We start from the raw sequence: 22,780 nt of genomic DNA, 5'->3' as shown, positions 1-22,780 counted from the left end.
CACTACACACAAAAGACACAGCACAGATTGTGACATCACATGACAACAATATATGAAAGAAAATGTCCAGTTTGCGGTTTTCACTTTTACAGTTTATTGACAGTAATTTTACAGGATGAACAGATTTTCTGTATTTGCTACTATAGTAGAAAATCATGTAAAATTTGCAGCAAATTGACTGTCAAAAGATATTTGTTTACAGTGTATGTTCCAACTTTATTGTTAATGTTGTTTATATGTGTTTATCGCAAACATGTATTTGTTTGGTAACTGTCCAAGGTGCTGAGTGCTGACCCAATACATTATGAAGGTTAGAAACACTGTCCTGGATTCATGTGAGCTGATTCTGCATTTCCTCTTTAACAACATTTCTGCAACAGTCCAATGAACAGAGAGTGAAATCGAAGCCCTCACATAAACTCATTCACACAGGAAGGCTCTTAGGTTTCCAACTTATTATTGGTCAAGCCCCCCCACCCACCATCTTCTCCAAGCATAAAAATGTGCATTGCGCATAATTAATGTTGAGGTTTTCAGAAATTCTGAACAACGTCTTTCTGTAAACTTTGGTAACCTGAATCAGGCAACTTGATATCTGATAATACTTTGATTCACCATAATTCATGTAAAACATTTCGTTTTTTAAGTACCAAAATATGTAAATATCATCATATTTCTCCTGCTAATGTTAGAAATGCTCTGGCACAGTCCAGAGTGCTTCTTCTGGCCTTCTCGTCACGTCCACATTCTAGAAAATAAATAAAACATTGAGATCAACTGCTGAAACTGATGATCTGTTATTGAGTTGAATGTTCTTTGGTCTTACCGCAGGCTTTTCTCTGTGTGTGTTGACGGCTTTGATGTTTAAGTAAAAAGACTCTATTTTGCATCCTGCAAATGAAAAAAAAGAACAATATAAAAGGTAGATAGGTATAAAACACATTTACTCTGATACCTTATAATTAACAATAATATTAATAATACATCTTATTTATATATCACTTTTATTTATAAATAGTTTTTCATTTTAGTTACAAAATCTCAAAGTGCTTTATAAATATGACTGACACACTGAATAGATGAAAACACTACACACAAAAGACACAGCACAGTTACAGCTGCACCCACAAATCTATAGGGACCATTCTAGTGAATTACTATGGTTGCACAGTTAAAAAAAAAACAAATTTAAATTTAAAATAACAATTATGTACTCAGACCTTAGATATGTACAAGGGCTATGTTATGATCTATTTAAACCCAATGCATCAATTGAGATAGGAATAAGCTAAATATGTCCCAAACCAAATCCCTAAATTTCAACTTCTGAAAATAAGGATGTGAGACTGCATCCCTGTGCCTCATGGCCACATGGTGAGCAGTTCAAACCTAATTGTTTTAAAGTGAATGTGTCCTGACATCTGAAAATCAGTGTGCAACAACTGTCATTACAGAAACAAATATTTTCAACAATTAGGGAAACTTTTTTGTGTTTTAAATAGAATTATTAAGATTTTATGTGTGTACGGCTGTTGAAAGCTGTGTTTGCTATTCATGGTTACATATACTGGCTAGCATTAATGCTTAAAATTAGCTAAAATTGTCACTAGCGAAACATTTGGAAACGTTTTGGTAGTGTTATTGTGTTGGTAATGACAATACAATAATAACGTTTTAATAAATAAACATAATTAACTCATAATTAAGATAATAATAATACACATAATTAAGGGCACTCAAAGCAAAGGGACTTCAGTCTAAAGTGTTTTGAACTCTGACTTTGAACCAATTCAGTAGAATGATTCAAACACAAAAACTATTAAAACAATGAAACTGACATGAAAAGGCAATGTAAGTGGACAACATCCACCATTACTGACCGTAGGCCACTGGTGTCAGTTTGAGTACAGTATGGAGAGGACATTTAAGGTACGGAAGCTCATCTGTAGAGAAAACACAGAACTTCTCACATTTGCCTTTAACATTAGCAGTTCTTTTACTCAGTTAGATACTGATAAATTATATAAAGATAACACAAACAGCCTGTCTCTGTGTCCAACCTGCACTTTTGTCCAGAAAGTAGGCCAGCAGACAACGCATGACTGCCTGATGGCAGATGACCAGCACATTCTCTTGTCGCTCCAGTTCCATGATGACTGGTTCAAGACGATGCACTAAGTCTTCATAGGACTGTGAAGGACAGAAATGCTCAGAGAACACACAGAAAAACTCAAAGCAGATGTACGGATACATTTGGGGAGGGGGGGGATTTGGAGCCCTCTCATGTGGAAATATGGAATTACAAGCAAGTGGCCAAAGAATTTTTGCAGCAACAGTTGTGCTGTGTACTGCAGAGCTGATTAATCTGGACAACTGAAGTTGTCATTTTAAATTATTCCCCATGTTCATCAAGTGAATTATAACGTTAGGTGAATGCAACGTTAAGAGAATAGCTCAAGGACTCATACTGGTATTAGACTGGCATTCCTGCTGGGAAGCCTGCTTGGTGAATCTTCCATCGATCTTCTGCGTGCCAGGCAATGGTGTTATCCAGCACACTGTCGCCACGTTACCTCTTTTATTTTTAACAAAACAGGGTCATTGGCCCCTTTTTACACAAATATCCAAAGACATTATGGGACACTTTTATTGGTGATGTTCAGGCTTTGCTTCAATCACACATGCAGCCATTAAACAGTATTTTACCAGGATGCACATATTCATACTTGGCTCCCAGTACACAGGACTTGACATTAGTGAACGGCCAACATCTCCTTAATTTCTGAATCATGTACAAAATACTCTCATGCAATGTAGTTCTCTCTGACAACTAATCAAGCGTGTCACACAAACATTTTGCTTTTCTGGTCATGCTGCATTGTTTTTGTGCAGTACCCGTCATTCAGGGTAGACTTTTGCTGCTTCTCTTTACAATCATGTACAAAATACACTCATTCCATTTTCACCTGTGAAACTAAACTAAAAAACTGAACTAAAATGTAAAAGAAACTTTTCACTTTGACGACTGTAATCTAGACAGTGCTGTATTTCCTGGTATTGGCTTTGGTTAACATGTGCCCTCTTGACAACTACCTGGGATTTGCACTAGGTTTTGTGCAGGTAAACTGCTGGGTAACGGAGAACTTTATAGTAATTTTGACTCTAGCTTGCATTCACAATTAACATTTGTTTGTTTAATCACCATTAAAGAACTGGGTAAAAGTGTACGTTTGAAAAGGACATCTCAACAAGCACCAAAAGCTAATGGTTCCCCCTTTGTGGAGAATTTTCAGCCTGCTAAATGTGAGTAAATGAGTTACAAACCAGCTCCATGAGGTGCGTCACATACAAAAATCATATGCATCACAAGTATAAAGTATAACTATTCTAATACAAAATTAGAATTAAAACATAAGATACAGCTTCTTAGGGTACATTTATACTTGTAGTTCAGCTTCTTTGGTCTGTACCAAAGCAGAAAATGATACGTTGCATTTTAGTTCTGGGCTGGTTAGTGTTCACGCAGACATATTTAACATCAACCCGAAAGATGTAAACAAAAGTCATATAGGTAGAAGGTCACACCTGATTGGGCGGAATTCATGACATATAATAACTAATAATTCGTGCCATCTCTATCTCTGTTCTATCTGGGCTCACTGCTTTTATTTATGTCCTGTTTTATCTGTCTTCTGATATTAGAGAGGTAAGCCACAAGACTCCCAGTGTTACCATGGTTTTGCATGATGCCTTTAACACAGCTTCAAGCGCCTTACTGCTTTTACAATATGGAGAAACCTTGGCGCCTTAATACATAATACATGTATGCAGTCAAATGTGTATATTTATAATGACGTCAAATGTGCCTCCGCCTTGTTTTAAACCCCAACTATAACACTATATTGCCAAAGGTATTCACTCACACATCCAAATCCATTGAATTAAGGTGTTCCAATCACTTCCATGGCCACAGGTGTTTTAACACCAAGCACCTAGGCATGCAGACTGCTTCTACAAACATTTGTGAAAGAATGGGACGCTCTCAGGAGCTCAGTGAATTCCAGCATGGTACCGTGATAGGATGCCACCTGTTCAACAAGTCCAGTCGTGAAATTTCCTCGCTACTAAATATTCCACAGTCAACTGTCAGTGGTATTATAACAAAGTGGAAGCGATTGGGAACGACAGCAACTCAGCCACGAAGTGGTAGGCAACGTAAAATGACAGAGCGGTGTCAGCGGATGCCGGAGTGGCGAATCACGCTTCTTCGTCTGGCAATCCAATGGACGAGTCTGGGTTTGGCGGTTGCCAGGAGAACGGTACTTGTCTGACTGCATTGTGCCAAGTGTAAAGTTTGGTGGAGGGGCGATTATGGTGTGGGGTTGTTTTTCAGGAGTTGGGCTCGGACCCTTAGTTCCAGTGAAAGGAACTCTTAATGCTTCAGCAGACCAAGAGATTTTGGACAATTTCATGCTCCCAACTTTGTGGGAACAGTTTGGGGATGGCCCCTTCCTGTTCCAGCATGACTGTGCACCAGTGCACAAAGCAAGGTCCATAAAGACATGCATAAGCGAGTTTGGTGTGGAAGAACTTGACTGGCCTGCACACAGTCCTGACCTCAACCCAGTAGAACACCTTTGGGATGAATTAGAGAGGAGACTGCGAGCCAGGCCTTCTTGTCCAACATCAGTGTCTGACCTCACAAATGCGCTTCTGGAAGAATGATCAAAAATTCCCATAAACACACTCCTAAACCTTGTGCAAAGCCTTCCCAGAAGAGTTGAAGCTGTTATAGCTGCAAAGGGTGGGCTGGCATCATATTAAACCGTATGGATTAAGAATGGGATGTCACTCAAGTTCATATGCCTGTGAAGGCAGACGAGCGAATACTTTTGGCAATATAGTGTATCTGTTCTGTAATTACTGATTCAGAGCTTATGAAGAGACAACAAAAAAAAAACATCATTAGAAACTGAGATCGACCTGCTTAGCCTGCTTATTTGGTGCATACCAGAGTTTGGATGGCAGTGTTCTCACTTGTTCTAACAAACCACACTAACAAAGCAATCACGCCATGGTTAGTTTTAATGGAACCAAACCTACCAAGTCCCACACTTAGATGCTACAAGCTGAATTTCAAGCCAGAACTTTCCTACCTCTCCCTTGGGATATCTGTACCGATACTTGTCTTGGTCTCTCATGGCAAACTCGTCTGGGTAACTCTCCTGGATCTCTTCATATGTCATCTCCTCACACACACCCTTAATAAAAGTGTGCCATTAATCAGCTCATACTTTGACAAATGTTGTATCACATAGTGAAGTGAAAAAAACAAAAAACAGTAACTTACAGCATCGATCTCATTTAGAGCCTTCCACTGTTCATAACCGACGCCCAGAGCCTCGGCCGTCTGTATGGTTCTTTTCATGTGGCTCGTCCACACTTTAAGGTCCTTTATGGCTTGATTCCTGATGAACTCAGATAGAGCAGTAGCATACTGACAAACAAAGCAGACAAAGCTTTAGTCAGTTTAGCACATTTTTTTTTTGCTTCATAATTTGCTTTAAAATAAGAATTTTGCTTCTTATTTTTGCTGCATTTTTGAGGGGTTTTGATACCAGTGCTGACCAGAGGAGGGTAGTAACTAGCTAAATTTACTCTGTTCCATGCACTTGAGTAAAATTTATATGGATATGTACATTTATGAGTATTTCTAAATATTAATCCTTTTTAGATTTTGTATCCTTTTTGACCTATCAGTTCTCTCACTACAATACCTAGCGTACATTATGCAATTGTGTCATACAAGCACTTAGAATCCCCTTATGGTGATACAGCAAGCTAGCTGGCGTAGCCACTAAAAATACAGATGACATTCAGTGTACTAGCAGTAACTGCTAATTAACTGCCAGCTAACAAAAAAAACTATTTCAAACTGCCTAATTTGTAGCATTTGCCCCAAAGCACTCAGACGTTCCTCCCACCTTCAAAAAGCATCATCAAAAAGGGGTTTTCATAGAATTTTTCTAACAAGAAAGTCTCATTCTAGAGATACAACTGTAGTAAGTGAGTAGGCATGTTTACAACAGAGGGAGCAATGGTTATACTCTTCAGTTCTTCCAGAGTACCCCTTTAAGTACTTTAGTCTTTTTAATTTTTTTTTACCTGATTTTTTTATTCCTACTGAAGTTTTTGGTAGCTACTTTTACTTCTGCTTGAGTCTTAATTTCATTAAAGCAATGCCTTTACTTGTGATGGTCTACAGTCCTCGGGCATGCTGCCTGAGCATGTTAAAACAGTCTAGTTCAGTTTATGTCCAGCAGATGGTGCTGTTGTCAATCGCTTGAACTTTGAACCACACATTGTTTATTTATGTGCCAATTTATGTGTACTTGTTCACTTTTAAAGATAATACACATATACGAGTGTGAATATCAGTGAATCCTGTTGATTTCACAAACATTCCAATGACAGGTGAACCACTACCTCAGGAGACAATCCCCACCTTTTTGCCCTGCAAGGAGAGGCCCGAGTCTCCTCCAATGCGGCCCAGCAGGTTCAGCTCGCTCTCGCCATGCCTGCTGAGGTAGATGGAGCGTGGTGTGACGTGGATGTTCATGAGGTAGTACACAATACGGCTCTGGATGTGATCCTGGACACGGTTCACCAAATATCTGGAGCCCACGTTGAAGATTTTAATGTACGAGAGATGCCTACAAAGCGGATGAGATTGAAAGTGGAAACATGAGCAATGTACAAGAGAGAAATAGTATAAGATACATATAAACAACATACAAAACATATCAATAATATGTTGCTGCTGTTAGCTCTGAAATGGACGGAAACAAAAATATGATATTACATGACTTTGTTCATCTAAAGAGGTTGGATTTCAAGTCATTTAGGATAATTTCTATTTCTAAATTCATCATTAAATGTTCACATAAGGTAAAGAGTAGCTGTCACTGAAATAAAAAAATCAAAAACAATCATGGTAGGAGGTTTTGATATGACAGTAATTATATTCCACCAGGGTGGAAAATACTTGAGTAATTATACTTTGTTACTGTACTTTAGTATTATTTTCCCATACTGAAAAAAATATATAAGTACTTATACACCAACTAGCCACTCCATTAAGTACAGCTGCACCACATATGATATATAGTTCTACAATTACAGACTGTATTCCATCTGTTTCTCTGCATACCTTGTTTACCCTGGTCAGGACCCCCACAAGACCACCACAGAGCAGGTATTATTTGTGTGGTGGATCATTCTCAGCACTGCAGTGACCGTCCGTGGTGGTTTTGTGTTAGTGTGTGTTGCGCTGGTACCAGTGGATCAGACACAGCATTATTCCCAGCATTGCAGTGACACGTCAGTGATCCGCCACCCAAATAATACCTGCTCTGAGGTGGTCTTACGGGGGTCTTGACCAATGAAGAGCAAGGTGAAAGGGTTTACTATAGTATGGAGAGAAGAGAAACAGATGGACTACAGCCTGTAACTGTAGAACTATCTATATGGTAAGTAGAGCTGATAAAATGGACAATGAGTGTAGATACAAGAAGGTGTACTTAATAAAGTGGCCAGTCTTTGTATATTTGCTCATTTTAAAAATATGGGTGCAAGATATTTTAAAATATATGTGCTAAATATATATAACAGTGCCATTTTTGAACAGTTAATATATGGCACTATATGCACATGTCAAAATATGGAAATACATGTACATAGGTAGATGAAATATATGTAGCAGTTCAATTTTTAATATTTACATATATGTCAAACATATACATAAATATAAATATTTGCACTTGAGTATTATTAAGATTTAGTACTGTACTTTTACTCAGTCACATTTTTACTCCTTACATAAGTATATTTTTTGGCTCCATACTTCCACTTTTAATTGAAAGTTTGTCAAAGTACTAACACTTTCACGTACAATTTCTTTGTGCTTTTTTCACGCTTGTACTCAGTACAGTAAACAACTTTTCTGTCTCTAATGTTTCAAATAGTACAGGCCAAGTTGTTCAGCTTGCTGTGTCTCCTAACTGTAAAGACATGACACATGAGATGAATATTTAGACCAGGTGTATAAATCAATATACCTGTCATTTTCCTCATCCAGTGAAACATAGGTCGTTTTGTAGCACTCAATGCGCTTCAGAAAATCCTCCAGTGCCTCCTCTTTGTCACAGTTCTCATAATCAGGGCTGCTCACTTTAACTTCCTGTCACGGGCAACCAAAAAACAGGGTTTTGTTGTTTTGTTTTTTTTCCCTTGAGACGTATTTTAACTTACGTGGTTCCTTACCATTATATTTGCCTCGATTATTTCTGGGTCATCACATATTGACTCAATGAAAAACACCTGAAAACACACAAGTCATTGCTGAAGAATTGTGAAAATGAGTAAAACATATTTTAAACAAGTTACATTCATCAGAACAACTGATGAAACTAGGTAATGAAGGACTGTAAGGATTGTAAAAGCATTGTATGGGATGATTCAAAGCCCTGCACCTGCCTTGTAGCCCCTCTCTCTGGCAAAGCTGATGATGACCCCTCTCCTCTCTCTGGTGGTGTTAGTGGCATCAAATACCTGCAAAATGTATCCGCTCCCATTAAAGTAAGGCTAAATTAAAAATAAGACTTTGTGAAGAGGCATTTTCAGTACATATCATTTTATAGCTGATCATATTGTTTAAATAGGCATTCCAGCCTAAAACTAGCATTTAAATGTTAATGGTCATGTTATGTAGTATTCTGTAGTGCAGCATTGCACGTCAGACTCATCAGTGAGACATAATTCACAATACTACATTGTTTTTGTTTTTGTCCATGAGCGTTCTCTCACTACAGTACGCAGCATGCATTATGCAAATAGGTCATACAACCAATGGGGATCCCTCAACAAATCTCGGTTGCCACTGATCTAAAGGTTAATGGTGCTAGCACTAGTAAAATAACCTTGACTGGGTTTCAGACTTTTTCTTGGTTAAATGAATAAACAGCCTACTCTCAAGAATCCACCCCAAATCACATGTAGCTTTTTTTTTTACTTCCACCTTCAAGATACATCATTAGAAAGGGTTTTCCCAATCTTTAAACAAGAACATCTTGTCTTGGGGACTACTGGAGCATCACTGCAAGAGGTGAGTGGGCATGTTTTACACCAGATGTAGTGATGGTTACATTTTTTATTTTGACCAGAGTGTCAGTTTAAAATAGGACTACTTCATTACTAGCTTTAATACTACATACTGATGAATGCATGCCTTCTTAGTACTGAGGTCTGTACTGGTAAAGGAGAAATCAGTGCATCTAAAGATATGTGCTAAAGTTTAGCCTAAATTCAAATGTTTTCTCCTTACCCAAAACATAGTTGATCAGCCAAGATTTGGTTTGGAGCTACAAGGCTAACGTAGCTAATATACGATGTTGGGGTAAAGGGAAAACTCTTGTCTGAACTACTGCTGTGCAGACCAAGCTGTGCACTGAAAAACAGCTGGACAGTTTTCTGGTAGTCATTCTTACTTACTGCTACTTGTCCCTGCTCCTTAGCGAAGTAGTTGGCGATGTCTTTGAGGGCATTTGAAGTGCAGGCTCTGCACACAGTAGAGTCATCTCTGTTACATTTCTACCACCAATTCCAGACCCCAACACAGAGCTACCATAACGCACTTTATCTTGCTTAATACCTGTGAATCTTCATGGCCTCTTCATTATCCGGGTGGAAGAATTCATAGTTTTTGTAACTCTTGACTGTCTCCCTTCGGTATTGGCCCAAATGAAAGACTGTGGAGAGTCAGATCACATGAAGAGATAACAACTTAGTTATTAGTTATTACTGTGTCCTTTATACATGCAGTCCCTAGTTGCCTATGGATTATCTCTGGATGACTCACCTTGGGTTGGGACCCCAATCCAGTTAAGGTACCGTGTGAGCTTCTTGGAGATGTAGGTCTTTCCTCTGGCAGGAAGGCCTACCATTACAATCATGGTGGGAGAGTTTGTAAACTGTGGTCTCGACGCTGCAGAAAAATGAATATCTTAATGAGCACAACAGCAAGAATTGGTGATTCAATAACTGTTTCTGACGGCTAATTATTTATTATCTATTATGTGTCATGATGAGCAATATAATCAATATAATTTTGTACCATTTCTGCAGGTCCATAAATACAAGAATTCATTTGCATAGAAACTTTCTCTTCTCATCTTGTGGTAAGTTTAGTCTGTAATGCTAAAGCTTGAAAATGTGAACAACAGCAAAGCAGTCCAGGTACTGAACCATCAGAACAAGTGAAAAAAAATAAAAAAGTAAATAAAAAATAGGAACTAAATGGATGTAAATTATTGTAATGGTAAGTACTAACATTTAAAAAAGTACATATTCATCAAAATTGTACTTAAGCTCATGAAATGGAGTAAATGGAATTACTTGGGTGCCTGCGGTCCTGACTGTAAAGAAAGGGTTCTGCAGACTGTACATACGTGCATTAAACTGCGTAACTGCATAAAATATGCTAGTAGTGGTAACTGTGGTAGGTAGTGGCAGCTTAACGTTTTTTGAGACAGCTAAAATCCTCCAAGATTTTCAGGAATCACAGAAAATTATGGATTTTGTGTAGAATACCCATTTACTGCTGCCTCCAAGCAGATCAACTGCACCACCTACAGTCAGGCTAATTTTAGCCTCAGGCCTATAGCCTCAAAAAGACACCATGTAGAGCTCAGCCTAGTGGCCTTACTTGGATCATTAATTTCAGTAGCATTTAGCAGTTTGCTGTTTGTTCATGTTCTCTCTTTTACCTTGTAAATCATCTCTTTTTCCTGGCCATCCAATTCAATTCTAATTTGATGCTAATATTGGCTAACGCTAGCAGACACTTTTCTTTCTGAACAGTCAAGCAGACCAAGACAGTCAGCCATCATCAGGAGAAGCTGTCCTGGTGATGTCGTCGGCTAATGTCAGGCTAATTAATTGTGCCAGCTGGGAGCAGCTTATATTGCATTCGAATTTACTTAAAGTTTATTTATAACATTAACATTATTAGCATAAATGAACTAGTTGGCTAGCTAGGAAGACCAAAACAGTCAGCCATTACCAGTAAAGCAGTGGGTTTAAAAATAGCTGTTGAGTAAACACTGGTCAAAATACCATCAGATAACGTTAGGCTAATTATTGTGGGAGCCGCTAACACAGCTATGCATTAAAGTTTACCAGCTTACATTTCACAACATTAACACTATTAGCATAAAATTACTAGCTGGCTAGCGGACTCGTCAAGTGGTTGGTATTTCTTTGTATTTTTTTAATAGAAACCTGAACTATTTATTCGTGAGACAAGACGTACGTAGATATGGCTTTATAGATATAACTGTAAGCATTCTTTTTGGATAATAGATTATGGAAATAATGGAAGTATATACATATAATCTGTTAGCATAAATTAATATTAGAAACAGCTACATTTGCTATTCTTACACATAAGACATCATTATTTTTTTTTTCATTAGTGACACTGCAAGTATATGAATTACTTGTTATTGCACCCTATATGTTTACTTTTTTCCAAACAGGTTTCCCACCACAAAAGTAAAGTAATTCAACCTGGCCACCCTGTTGAACAAGATCATAAGTCACTTCACCCTTCCGAATATTTTTCTTGTACCACTGCAATAGCTCACTGGCCAGCTGAACTATCATGTTAATACTTTTATTAAAATATTAAGATGTCACCACAGAGTCAGGAGAGATAATATGCAGTCATCAGAGCTTAAGACTTGTGTATAGCCTGAAGTCAACATGAATAACCATTTTTTTGGCAGATAAGAGACTCACTCTGTCATGCTTTCACCAACAGACAAGAAGCAAAACCAGATGGCCCACATCACAGCACGTTGGCTTTCACTCGTTTCATTACACTTTAAAGCCAGGCCAAACAAAAACCAAAGAATATAAGCCAACAGAAATGTCTGATTGTGTACCATACCTTTGATTGATTGTTGGCACTTCTATTTTTGTGTTTGCTCAGTATGTGTTTTGGAGAGTCACTCCGATATGGTTATTACATATCAGTTTTTTCAACTGAATGAGGTGGCATAACGGACAGATTGGAGGGGAGAGGAGGTGTAGGGGGGCTAACACAGAAGACATCATAGCAACCAAGAATCATTGACATGTGCCAGGAAACGAGTCAGCTACAGCATGCTAAACACTCTCTTTCACACACCACGCTAGATAAAGAAAGAAAAGACAGATGATAGAAGTTACACAAAGCACACAACGCAGCTACAGGATGGAGATGTCCTCAAATATGTCCAGGAAAAAAGAAGACGAAGAAGAAGACTGAACACTTTACATTCAGATCCCCTTAACACAGAATTATTTATTGAATTAATTAACAATTACAAATCATGAACTTTTAGTCCTGCATTAACCAGTCCTGAGATATTCCACTGATTTTCTCCAAAGTTTCTTTAATAATTACATCATTAAGAAGTAAACAAGGTCATTCAGAGTGGTTTGATGTGAGATCCATTCTAGAGAAACTTGAGTCAGAAGTGTTCACAGTGGTGGTGATAGGGACCAGACATCTGAAGAGTCTAATGCCTCTAAAAGCTCCTCAGTGTACATGCAGTGAGCTGTGCATCCCCAAAATAAAACACTTTTTTTCTGATTTACTCCTGTTTTACCATCAACATTACATATAAAATCTTAGAAGATATGTGTAGGTTCATTGGTATTTTTGAATAGTAAATAAAATGGCTATATTTCCGCTGTGGACATCATGACACCTGGCTCCTATCAGCACCACTGTAATGAAATTAGTTGGTAAGTTTCTCTACAATTAAACATTTCACATCAAACCATCCTGAGTAACTTTATTTACATCCCAACAATTGAACTATGCTGAAATTCAGAAAAATGGCTGGAATTCCCCATGAATTAGTGTATTATATTTATTATATTTGAATGGTGGGTAACTAATGCAGGTGTTTCTTATTCAGTTAACACTGAAACAACCATCTGTTAACCCTCAGAAGTATCACCACCAATAACAAAAGCATGCTGTAGGTGTTAAATGTTAATTATCTCTCACTTATAACTCAACAAACCAAGCTGACAAACTTCAATTCAATTGATGCCACAATTTTGGTGTTTGTACATGTAAAAGGAGATATTTTATTATGACTTGAATTTATGAATCTATTATGTAACTCACTATATAATTATGTGATTATGTTTTACAATTAAAATATGACAAAAACGACAACGAAGCTCTAGAAATCTGAGGGTTAGTACAATTCTTAATCACTTTGTTTCCATGTCTTTGCTGTGGTGAAAAAGCCTTGTGTTTCCAAAATGGTAGCTTTACAGCAGAAGGAAAACCTTTCTTAACTCTCAATTAACTTCCCATGTAAGTTAGTGGAACAAGGTTTCTTTCCAAGTAATTTTGGAGCATTTTTATTGGTCCCTTTATCATGAAATATTAACACAATGTAAAGGACCACTGGCATTTTCAAATTCTGTAAAAAAACAAAAATGGAGATGCAAGGTTTTGTTCAAAGAGCAACGATATGATTCAATAATGTTGAAGTTCAGGGCTTGTTAATGCTAACTAATGCAGTAGTTAAAGTCAGTTAAGTGAGTATTAAGGTAAAGTGTTACTGAAGTAAACAAAGACAAAGTCCTGCTCCACACTCACAGCCTCTCCTTTGGTTTGAGCCTCCAGCCCATGGTACCCAGATCTTCAGCAGAGGGGTCTGCGTTAGCTCTGTCTGCTCTGTGGACATGTCCCCCCAGTACAGGCCCAGACCCGGCGCACTTCCGAGCTTACATGCACCCTCACACTCATACACACAAAGCAACGTCCCTGTCAAACCTGCTCCTGCTGGAGTCACCTGACCGTTGCCTTGGAGAAGGAGGCATGGACAGGGAGAGGAGGAGGAGACAAGAGTTGGCACAGTGACGATCAGAGCAGTAAGGACACAAAGTCCCACATGGGACTGAATAATTAACCATCTGGAGACTCTGGTTTGGTTGTAGCAGTCAGTTACAACAATATTTAATTACCAGTTATCAATCAGTAACAGTTTCACTGAGCTTTGAGCCACTCTTAACTCTGTCTTACGAAATATACTGCAGTAGGCCTGTCCCAACTACAACACAATCGCCTGAACACAGGTGTTTGAGCCAATCATAATTTTTATTCATTTGCAACAACAAATGTGAATTGGGTGCGTTTTCATCAGTTGGTTTGAAGCAAATACAAGCCTAGTTCCAAAAAAGTTGGAAAAGTAGGGAAAATGCTACTAAAAAACAAAAAGTAGTGATATATAAGTCTACTTTGCCTTGTATTTGAACAGAAACGGTACAAAAACAAGATATTTAATGTTTCATCTTGTCAACCTCATAGTTTTTTTGTAAATATACGTTCATTCTGAAATTCTTGCAATTTGTTCCAAAAAAGTCAGGACAGGAGCAATTTAAGACGAGGAGTGTGGTGAAATGAAAAATGCTTGGATATAAAAGGAGCATTAAAGAAAGGAGGAGCGCTTCATGAGCAAGGATGGCTCGCCATTTTTATAAAAACAGTTAAAAAATAACGTTCCTCAGCAAACGATTGCAAGGATTTTACATAGTTCACCCTCTACAGGGCAAAATATCATCAAAAGATTAAGGGAATCTGGAAATCTTTGTGCATAAGCGGCACTACCAAAAACCACAAATGAATGCCTGTGGTACTTTGACAAACCATCGATAAATTGTTTGTCTCTGCATCCACAAATGCAATTTACTATGCGTCATATGTCAACAACACCCAGAATCGCTGATGACTTCTCTGGGCTTGAGTTCATCTGAAATGGACTGATAGACGGTGGAAACAAGTATAGTGATCTGACGGGCCAACCATTCAAATGGTCTATGGAAATAATTGACATCATGTTTTCCGAGTCAAAGAAGAAACGGCCCATCCAGATTGATACCATGCGGTGTAAAGTCAAGATATATGTGTATTTCTGTGGTCAGAAACTGACCAATAAGGAATGAGGTAGAGGGCATCTGATAAATTGTGCAGCAACAAATGAACAGTGTGTAATTGTACACCTATATGGTGGACGTATAAGGTGTATGGACAGTGTGTGTAGACACAAGGCAGGTGGACTATGTGGTAATTCTGTATACAAATGTTAATAAATAATCAAAAGGGTCTCATACAGCACTAAACAACCACACATTAAGTGTGTGGGGAACAGGAAGTGTGCGCACTGCAACAGTTTCTTAGCAACACATTCAGAACTGAATTCAGATCAGTTCTGTCATCACAAACGAACCAATGCATGGGGTAGTGCGTGGCAGACAAATTTTGCATGATGACAGATGGGCTCCAGTGTGTAATTGTACATCTGTATAATGAAAGTAGGTGGAGCTCATAAAGTGGATAGCGACTTCTTCCACAGTGTTTCATCAATTTATTTTAATTGAATATTTTAAAGTCTGTTGCATTACTTAGGCCCAGTTCCATTTCACCCATCGCCTCTACCGCTTAGCCCTACCCCTCCGTTTTGCACGTTCATGCCGAGGGGTAGGGTGTCCTGATTTTTGTTGAGATGGAGGGGGAGGGCGAAGGCTGTTGGGGCTACATGGCCCTCCAAATGGAGGTTTTTCAGAGGCACACTCCAAACAGAGTGTTATGAGAAAAAAAGAAAAACCGGCAAGATGGCTGCGCAAGCGACCAAAGAAACCCACAAGAAGTAATGTTGTTTTTTATTTGAGGGTTGTCTCATTTCATAGGGGAAGATTTCAACCACTACGCCCTTTAACTCAGTTCCAAGGGGCAAGGTGACACTCAAAAACAAGGGGTAGGAGTAAAAATAAGAAATAGGATTGGGCCTTAATGTATTAATCTGAATGAATTTCTGTGATGTTTAATCACAGAATCACCAGCCATGCAACAGAAGACAGCAGAGGTCCTTGAACAACCCAGCTGTCAGTGGCGCTCTTCACTCGACTGACTGAGATGTCTCAGCAGATCAGGATGTGGCTGCTAACAGGATTACAGGGACTGAGCCCTGTCTGCTCTTGTGTTTGTCAAGAGTCACTGATATATCCTGCCCTTAATTCTCTAGCTGGCCTCTTTTTTAACAACTTGGCCTTAACCACTCACATTGCTGTGGCTCAGTCGCTGAGGATGTGATACAGAAAGACCAGCTCACACTCGTCTGACAAGATGGAGGAATTTTAGAGCGTTGTATACAGCAGCTTAAAAATGCTATCACTAAAACCAACTATTAACAGTCAAATATTAATATAACAACAAGAGTTTGAGAGCAGAGTTTTCAGTCAGTTCTCTACCATCCAGCCTCTCGATCTTTAAGTCTCCTCATGGAAATCATTTTTGCACCTGCCATGTTTGTTCACAAATGACACAAATGTGGCTGCCCAAAATGTACGCTATAAAAACAGGTTAGCATTTTAACTTAGTTTAAAGTTTAGTTCAGTTTCTTAATTGGCACCTTAATTAGTTATTAACTGTGTCTTAATTTCTGCTTATGTACTGGTGTGTTTCCTTATAAGTGCAATAAGCAGCAGTTAGTGCACAGATAATGAGTATATAAGCAATTGATAACAAACATTATCAGTTAACAGTGTACTCCATTAGTAATTACTATGTATTCAATAATTAATAATTAGATATATAAATAGATATATATCAAAAAACATACTCTACTTTTAATGTAAGTCAATGGAACCAGACTTTTTTTCCAAGTAACTTTGCGTCATTTATGTTGGTCCATTCATCATGAAATTTGAACATAATGTATAGGACCACATGTATTTTCAAATTATATCAAAAACAACAAATTCAAAAATGAAGATACAAGGTTTTGTTCTGACAGCGGTGATATATATGTATTTATATATATATATATATATATATATATATATATATATATATATATTTATATATATATATATATATGTCATGGAAGAGTGGGAAAAAGTGTCTGGTGAGCTGTTTTTATTAGCTGGAAAGGCACAGCAGCAGTTTTTGTAATAGACATAATTTAAGAAAGAAAACATATTATTTCTAGCTGTCTGGTGACGAGTACTAGGCCATCCTGTTACAAATGCTAAAAAAGTGGCCAACAACAGTGCTAAACTGTTTAGTTTCTCAACAACGTCAACCTAGTACGAACAGCGAACATTAGATGGCTCAGTACGTCAGTGATGGATCACACCGCCTTACTGCCGTCACTCCCACCACATCTATATCAGAGCATATCACAGTATTCACCAGCTAGCGACGTCTGGGTTTCTTTATAGTAATTTGAGGGGTGAACCTCAATATGTCTAACACCAGACAGAGTCCTCCTTTTAGGTATGTTTAAACTGAAATCGGTGCTTTTGTGTCGTGTTTGATCTACAGTATCATCAATTCAGCGTGTTGTGCGAGTGACGGAGCGCTGCTTCAAGTTAGCCAGCTGCTAAAAACAGCTAGCCTGGAAAGATAGCGCTCTCCCGCTTTCCGATGCCTCACAGCTTCCTCAGTTTACTTTAGTTTAAATCAGGGCTGTAATTTACATGAACCCACTTCTTTCTTTCACTTTCGTTGCTCGGGAATGCACTAATACTAAAATATGACTGAGCGCTGTAACAGCGCTTTAGCTGTGAGGAGCAGACAGGATTTAGTGCTGCTAAAGTCGGTTAGGATGTACAGAAAGAGGTGAGTTCACTCTAAGCCAGTACAGTTACGGCACTTATCTCGTCACTCACACTTGGTCACAGAAGAACAGATCGACAGTCGCTCCACTCAAACAGGGAACGTATAACTCCACGTTTCAGACGTTGCTAAAGTATATTTGGCGACTCATTTTACTCCCTCTCTAATCATGTCGAAAAACTCAGAAGTGCGCCCTCTCCTGGCGACAGCAGAGTAGTGTCGCTTTCCTTGCAGTAGAAAACGCCACCAGGTGAGAATGGTGTATTATATTGAACATTTATCGAACATTTCTTATCGCTCTATCGAGGGAAAGTTATATCGCTATAATTATCGTTATCGTTTTATCGCCCAGCCCTACTGCAGATCTAAGATCACATGCTGAAACAAAAGCAGACAGATATTCAGTGAAGTGCCCAGGTGCTAGGCCATTTAAAACAAGCATTAAAAACAAGGAGTACGTTATCATAAAATAGATAGCCAGTGTAGCTCTTTCAAAAGAATGGTGATACACGCTCTCTTGTTTCTGTTAAGAGTACAAGTAAGTACAGTTACAGGATTATTAGGGTGCAAGTAAACAGACATTTTGAAAAAATACTCCATCTACATGAGTGCACACATCAATTAGTCTGTCGTTATTCCGTCCACAAATGTGTTATTTTGTACAGGTTTTACAGAACGTTGGCAAAAATCCAATTCAACCTACTGAATACAGAGTGGAATTTACTACATTACATTGAGTGATGTAGTACATTACATTGAGTTTCCAGTTTAAAATGCAGCCAAACTATAACCTTTGGAAAGTAGTCACGCTGGAAACAACAACAAATTTGCCATTACGTTAATGCTACTAAAATGACCTGTCAAAGCATGGAGAGGTCACTTGAGTTTTGTATTTGTTATGTTGCTTGGTAACCACAGCCTACTGTTAACGAACTCCACTGCCAGTTATGAAAAGGCAGCTAATAGTAGTACTTAAAGACAGATTCAGCCAGTTATCCAGTCACATATTTGCACATCTGTTTACTGTTTTTTAGAACAGAAACAGTGCATTGCTAGCAGTATCTAGCAGTGTATCTGTGGCAGAATTCACGTTTCTTATCTAAATGCCACTGTGTATGCCTTGATTTCCTGCCACAGGAAATCGGTGTGCACTTTAGAAAGAAGCAGCAGCAAAACAGTGACCTCTTTATTTGATGGCTAAGTGTGCTGGAGGCTCGTCACAACGTGTACATCACAGAAATTTTTTTCAAGAATCAGACACAACAAGATTTCCCTCAAAAATGCAGTCGTTTTGCCAAGCCAGTGCAACACTGGTACTTTATGTTTCAAGTATAGTAAAGCAAAGTGAACCAGTATAGCTACACTGGCTGCATGTCACTTAGGAACAGCCATGGTCATTAGGCATCTTTACTTTCAAACAAAATGTATCTTTTTTATTTGCTTTCATCCAAGATATGCACTGACAAAGTAATACATTGAATACACTGGCAAAGTTGGGCAGAGTACTTACACAGAAGAGATGGATGAGTAGGGGAGAGCAGGGCACAACCTAACACGTTTTGGTTTTTGCTAAATAGTTTTAAAAATTATGTTGGAAGTTATGTTTTTATACAAACAACACATTGCTGCTGTCGGAGCAAAACCTCATATCTCCATTTTTGTTGTTTTTCAGTTTTGAACATAATTTGAAAATGCCTGTTGCCTTTTACATTGTGTTTAAATTTCATGATGAATGGACCAAAATTACCTGGAAAAAAGTCTGGTTCCATTGACTTACATTAAAAGTACAGTACGTTTTTTCCTTCTTCTGTAAAGTTCTCATTTTGGAGATACGAGGTTTTGGTCTGACAGCAGCGATATACATCTCTGATATAAACAAACACTTGAACCTTTTTCTAGCACCTACCGTTAGATAAGTCTGATGCCAGATAAGTCTGATGAATTAGGGCAAACAAAGTTAATTCTATGTTGTAAGAAAGTCATATATTTTCCAGCCTTACTGCATTATATATTATGTGTCTATAAGACAGACAGACACCTCAATTGATAGATACACACACATTACATTATACATGAAAACTGACATGAAACTGTGCGTCAAACAATGATAAATTGATTTTTGTCCAGTTTAGGACACCAAATAAAAACATCACACATCAGTAAAATACAGAACAGTGTTTCTGAATAATACAGCTTTACCACCTGTTAATGTCAATTTCATTAATATACTTAATTAAGACCAAAATACTATGACAGATAATAAAAAAGTAATGCTTTCTCTTTTTCATCTTAAAATCTGTGTAAACATATGGAACAAAAAGACAAAATTTACTTTATTTGTCTTTGTTTACTAAAGGTGGTTTAGTTGTAATGCTGTGTAACGACTAACCCCGCAGTACAGAGGCTGTACTTAAGCCCAGCTAGCACGTGCTGTGAGCTTGTCACATGCTTCAAAACAGTGCTACGTTGTGGGCAAGAAGTGGATGATCAGATTAATAAGAGGTTGGGTTTTGTGATTTGTACAAAAAGCTCAGTAACTGAAAAAAACTTGTGTTGAAAAAAATCACTTACATGCCCTGAAAACACTCTATACCACAGATCTCTTTAAAATACTGACGAATCACTCTGATTTTACGAGGAACACAGTGTCAAGGAAATGTGGTAATGTGGCCAGAAGTAAACACTGCTAGACTCTGTATCAAAACATAAAAAGTCTGTTACATTGAGCCCTGTGTTAGACTGTTTTCCACCTCTACTGAATACACTGTCCTAAATTTATTCCATTACAATACATAAAAAGGGATGCATTCATAATATGTTTAAGATGTAAACATCTTGATGTGGCACATATTCAACAATCAGTCACTTCTTTAAGTACATCTCCTTGTAAACACGCAGGCAAATAAACCGAGCCTCAGAAAGGAGAATTCTCTCTCTGAAACTTTTACATCTTATGTTAACCGTAGTTCATAATCATTATAATGTCTCTGAAACTTTTACATCTTATGTTAACCGTAGTTCATAATCATTATAATGTCTCTGAAACTTTTACATCTTATGTTAACCGTAGTTCATAATCATTATAATGTATCTGAAACTTTTACATCTTATGCTGACCATAGTTACAGCTAAAGCTGAGTTTGCCTGCCACTGGCCAACCAAAAGTGATAAAAACATCCAACGTACACCAATACCAGCAGAAACTAGCACCGATACGAGATATAATGGCTGCAGAAACTCATGCCTGATAGAACAGGCTTTCAAAAGGCAGGCATTGATATCAGCTGTCCATTTGTGGTGATATTAGAGCAGCTTCTGAAAAGATGAGGACATTACAGAGAAAGTCTTCAGACTGTAGCCTATATTTCTGAGTCATAGACAACATCCCCATGTTCAACCACATGTTAGAGATCAAATATCAAGATACAAACCACCTTTTTGGAACAACAAACTCCAGTCTCTGTAAACATTGTCAGAGTCAACTGCCCCAGCGTCACAGTTACTGAATGAATGCATAGGGCTATTAAAAGAACGACCAGTAGGAGTGATGCAACCCGGTCAGTATGTTAGGAGTGAAAGTGGGCAGGGGGCTACAAGACTAGCAAGAAGCTGACTGTCCTCTATAAAATATACCCTGGCCTTTAACTAAAGAGCAATGAGTAGATAGAAGACATCTATACTTGATCAGAAAAGCTTAACTATACAGGTTAGTCCCATTTAATCATGGCCTGTCCTTTTGTATAAGAAGCTTCTTTGTATTTAAGTATTTGAGCATAATTTGAGCATGCTGGGAAGTCATAACTGAGGCTACAGAGTGTCTACCACAGCAGCTTAATGAAGCACCATTCATAACTTCAGCTGTTCCACTTTTGACATTGAGGCATGACACTCATGCTCACACACACACACACACACACACACACACACACACACACACCACACGTATACAATAGCATGCATGGACTGTGAGTAGCTCCCAAGTACAGAGAAAACAAGCCAGTTATGAAATAGTAGAACATTAAAGTTAACATGAATATATTTGAACATGTATGTTAATTTGTAGTGTTAAACATTATCAATAATGATTGCTTGATTAATAATGATTGAACCTCACCATTATTATTATTATTATTATTATTATTATTATTATTATTATTATTATTAATGTTATAGCTATACATTGCTGTTGGAGCAAAAATAAAAATAGTCCTAAATTGCATTCTGTTCTACAGCAACTGTGTGTGTATATATACACATGCATTGCAGTGGTGTATAAAGCAATGGTGCATGTATACATATGTCCTAAACTGTTAATGCAGTCCAGTCATGTGTATATTGTACACCATATATACAGTTGTTCAGTTGAAGAGTATATACTGTGTATATACAGTACCGCAGTAGCACTTTAGGCCATTTTGATAGTGCACTGCAAGTGCTCACCGTGTCTTCAACTATATGTATACGACATACACCACTGCTGTAACACTTTAAGACATATAAAGTAGTGGTAACACTTTAGAAATATAAAGTATATGCATGAACCACTGCAGTAACACAGGACATTTTGGGAGTCCACTGTAGGTGCCTTGTAGTTTGCTTCAACTAACATTCAACTAAATATCTATTAAATGTGGCTGAACTAATAGATTATAATCTAAGAGAATTGATTAAATCTAACCCTAAACCAATTTGGTCTGTTGATAATCTACAAGGAGCTACACAAAGTCTCAGCTCACTCTGGTTACCAAAACAAACAATGTGCATACAGTTATGTGATAGTAACTTCTGTTGTGTGTACTCTATCAGACAAGCTGTCTGCTTCCTGTCTGCCTCACCTGTGCTGTCACAGCGTTTTCGCCTGCGGAACTCCTTTGGAAACGCATCCATCATGGGGGAGAGTAAAGAAACAGTAAAGAAAGTGTCTGAAGGCAGAACCGTGCCATGAGCTGCGTGATGCCATGAGCAGTGGATGTTCTTATTAATGTAACTAAAAACCCCCCCTCCCCAATCCAGGCCCCCTACAACACACAGACATAT

At 38.0% G+C, this 22,780-nt stretch overlaps 1 protein-coding gene across 4 annotated transcripts; it reads right to left on the bottom strand.

Annotated features, from left to right (window-relative positions):
- Nucleotides 1–70: 70 nt before the first annotated feature.
- On the bottom strand, nucleotides 71–22,780 carry pfkfb1 (6-phosphofructo-2-kinase/fructose-2,6-biphosphatase 1). 4 transcript variants are annotated; one of them, XM_036590873.1, is made up of 14 exons: nucleotides 22,579–22,780; nucleotides 9,917–10,042; nucleotides 9,710–9,806; nucleotides 9,550–9,616; nucleotides 8,536–8,610; nucleotides 8,323–8,379; nucleotides 8,118–8,239; nucleotides 6,506–6,713; nucleotides 5,351–5,497; nucleotides 5,157–5,261; nucleotides 2,061–2,190; nucleotides 1,881–1,943; nucleotides 827–891; nucleotides 71–748 (listed from the first exon to the last, which is right to left on the bottom strand). In XM_036590873.1, the coding sequence occupies exons 1-14, from the start codon at nucleotides 22,631–22,633 to the stop codon at nucleotides 689–691; spliced, it is 1,377 nt and encodes a 458-aa protein (XP_036446766.1). In that variant the 5' UTR covers nucleotides 22,634–22,780; the 3' UTR covers nucleotides 71–688. The 4 variants fall into 4 exon arrangements, with proteins under 4 accessions (XP_036446766.1, XP_036446765.1, XP_036446767.1 ...); XM_036590872.1 differs by lacking the exon at nucleotides 22,579–22,780 and adding an exon at nucleotides 13,724–13,923; XM_036590874.1 differs by lacking the exons at nucleotides 8,536–8,610; nucleotides 22,579–22,780 and adding an exon at nucleotides 13,724–13,924.

The sequence above is a fragment of the Colossoma macropomum genome, unplaced genomic scaffold (genome assembly GCF_904425465.1).
Source record: "Colossoma macropomum unplaced genomic scaffold, Colossoma_macropomum, whole genome shotgun sequence".
NCBI lineage: Eukaryota > Metazoa > Chordata > Actinopteri > Characiformes > Serrasalmidae > Colossoma > Colossoma macropomum.
Note: the sequence above shows the minus strand (reverse complement) of the source record. Positions and strands in the feature narration are given on the sequence as shown.

What these genes read in the sequence shown, in the direction of transcription:
- pfkfb1 (XM_036590872.1), bottom strand. Translation starts at nt 13,811, where the DNA reads ATGTCCACAGAGCAGACAGAGCTAACGCAGACCCCTCTGCTGAAGATC. An exon ending in CCAGAGAGAGGGGCTACAAG is followed by an intron (nt 8,380 to 8,535) that starts GCAGGTGCAGGG and finishes GTGTGTTTTCAG; the next exon opens with GTGTTTTTCATTGAGTCAAT. An exon ending in TAATCGAGGCAAATATAATG is followed by an intron (nt 8,240 to 8,322) that starts GTAAGGAACCAC and finishes TGCCCGTGACAG; the next exon opens with GAAGTTAAAGTGAGCAGCCC.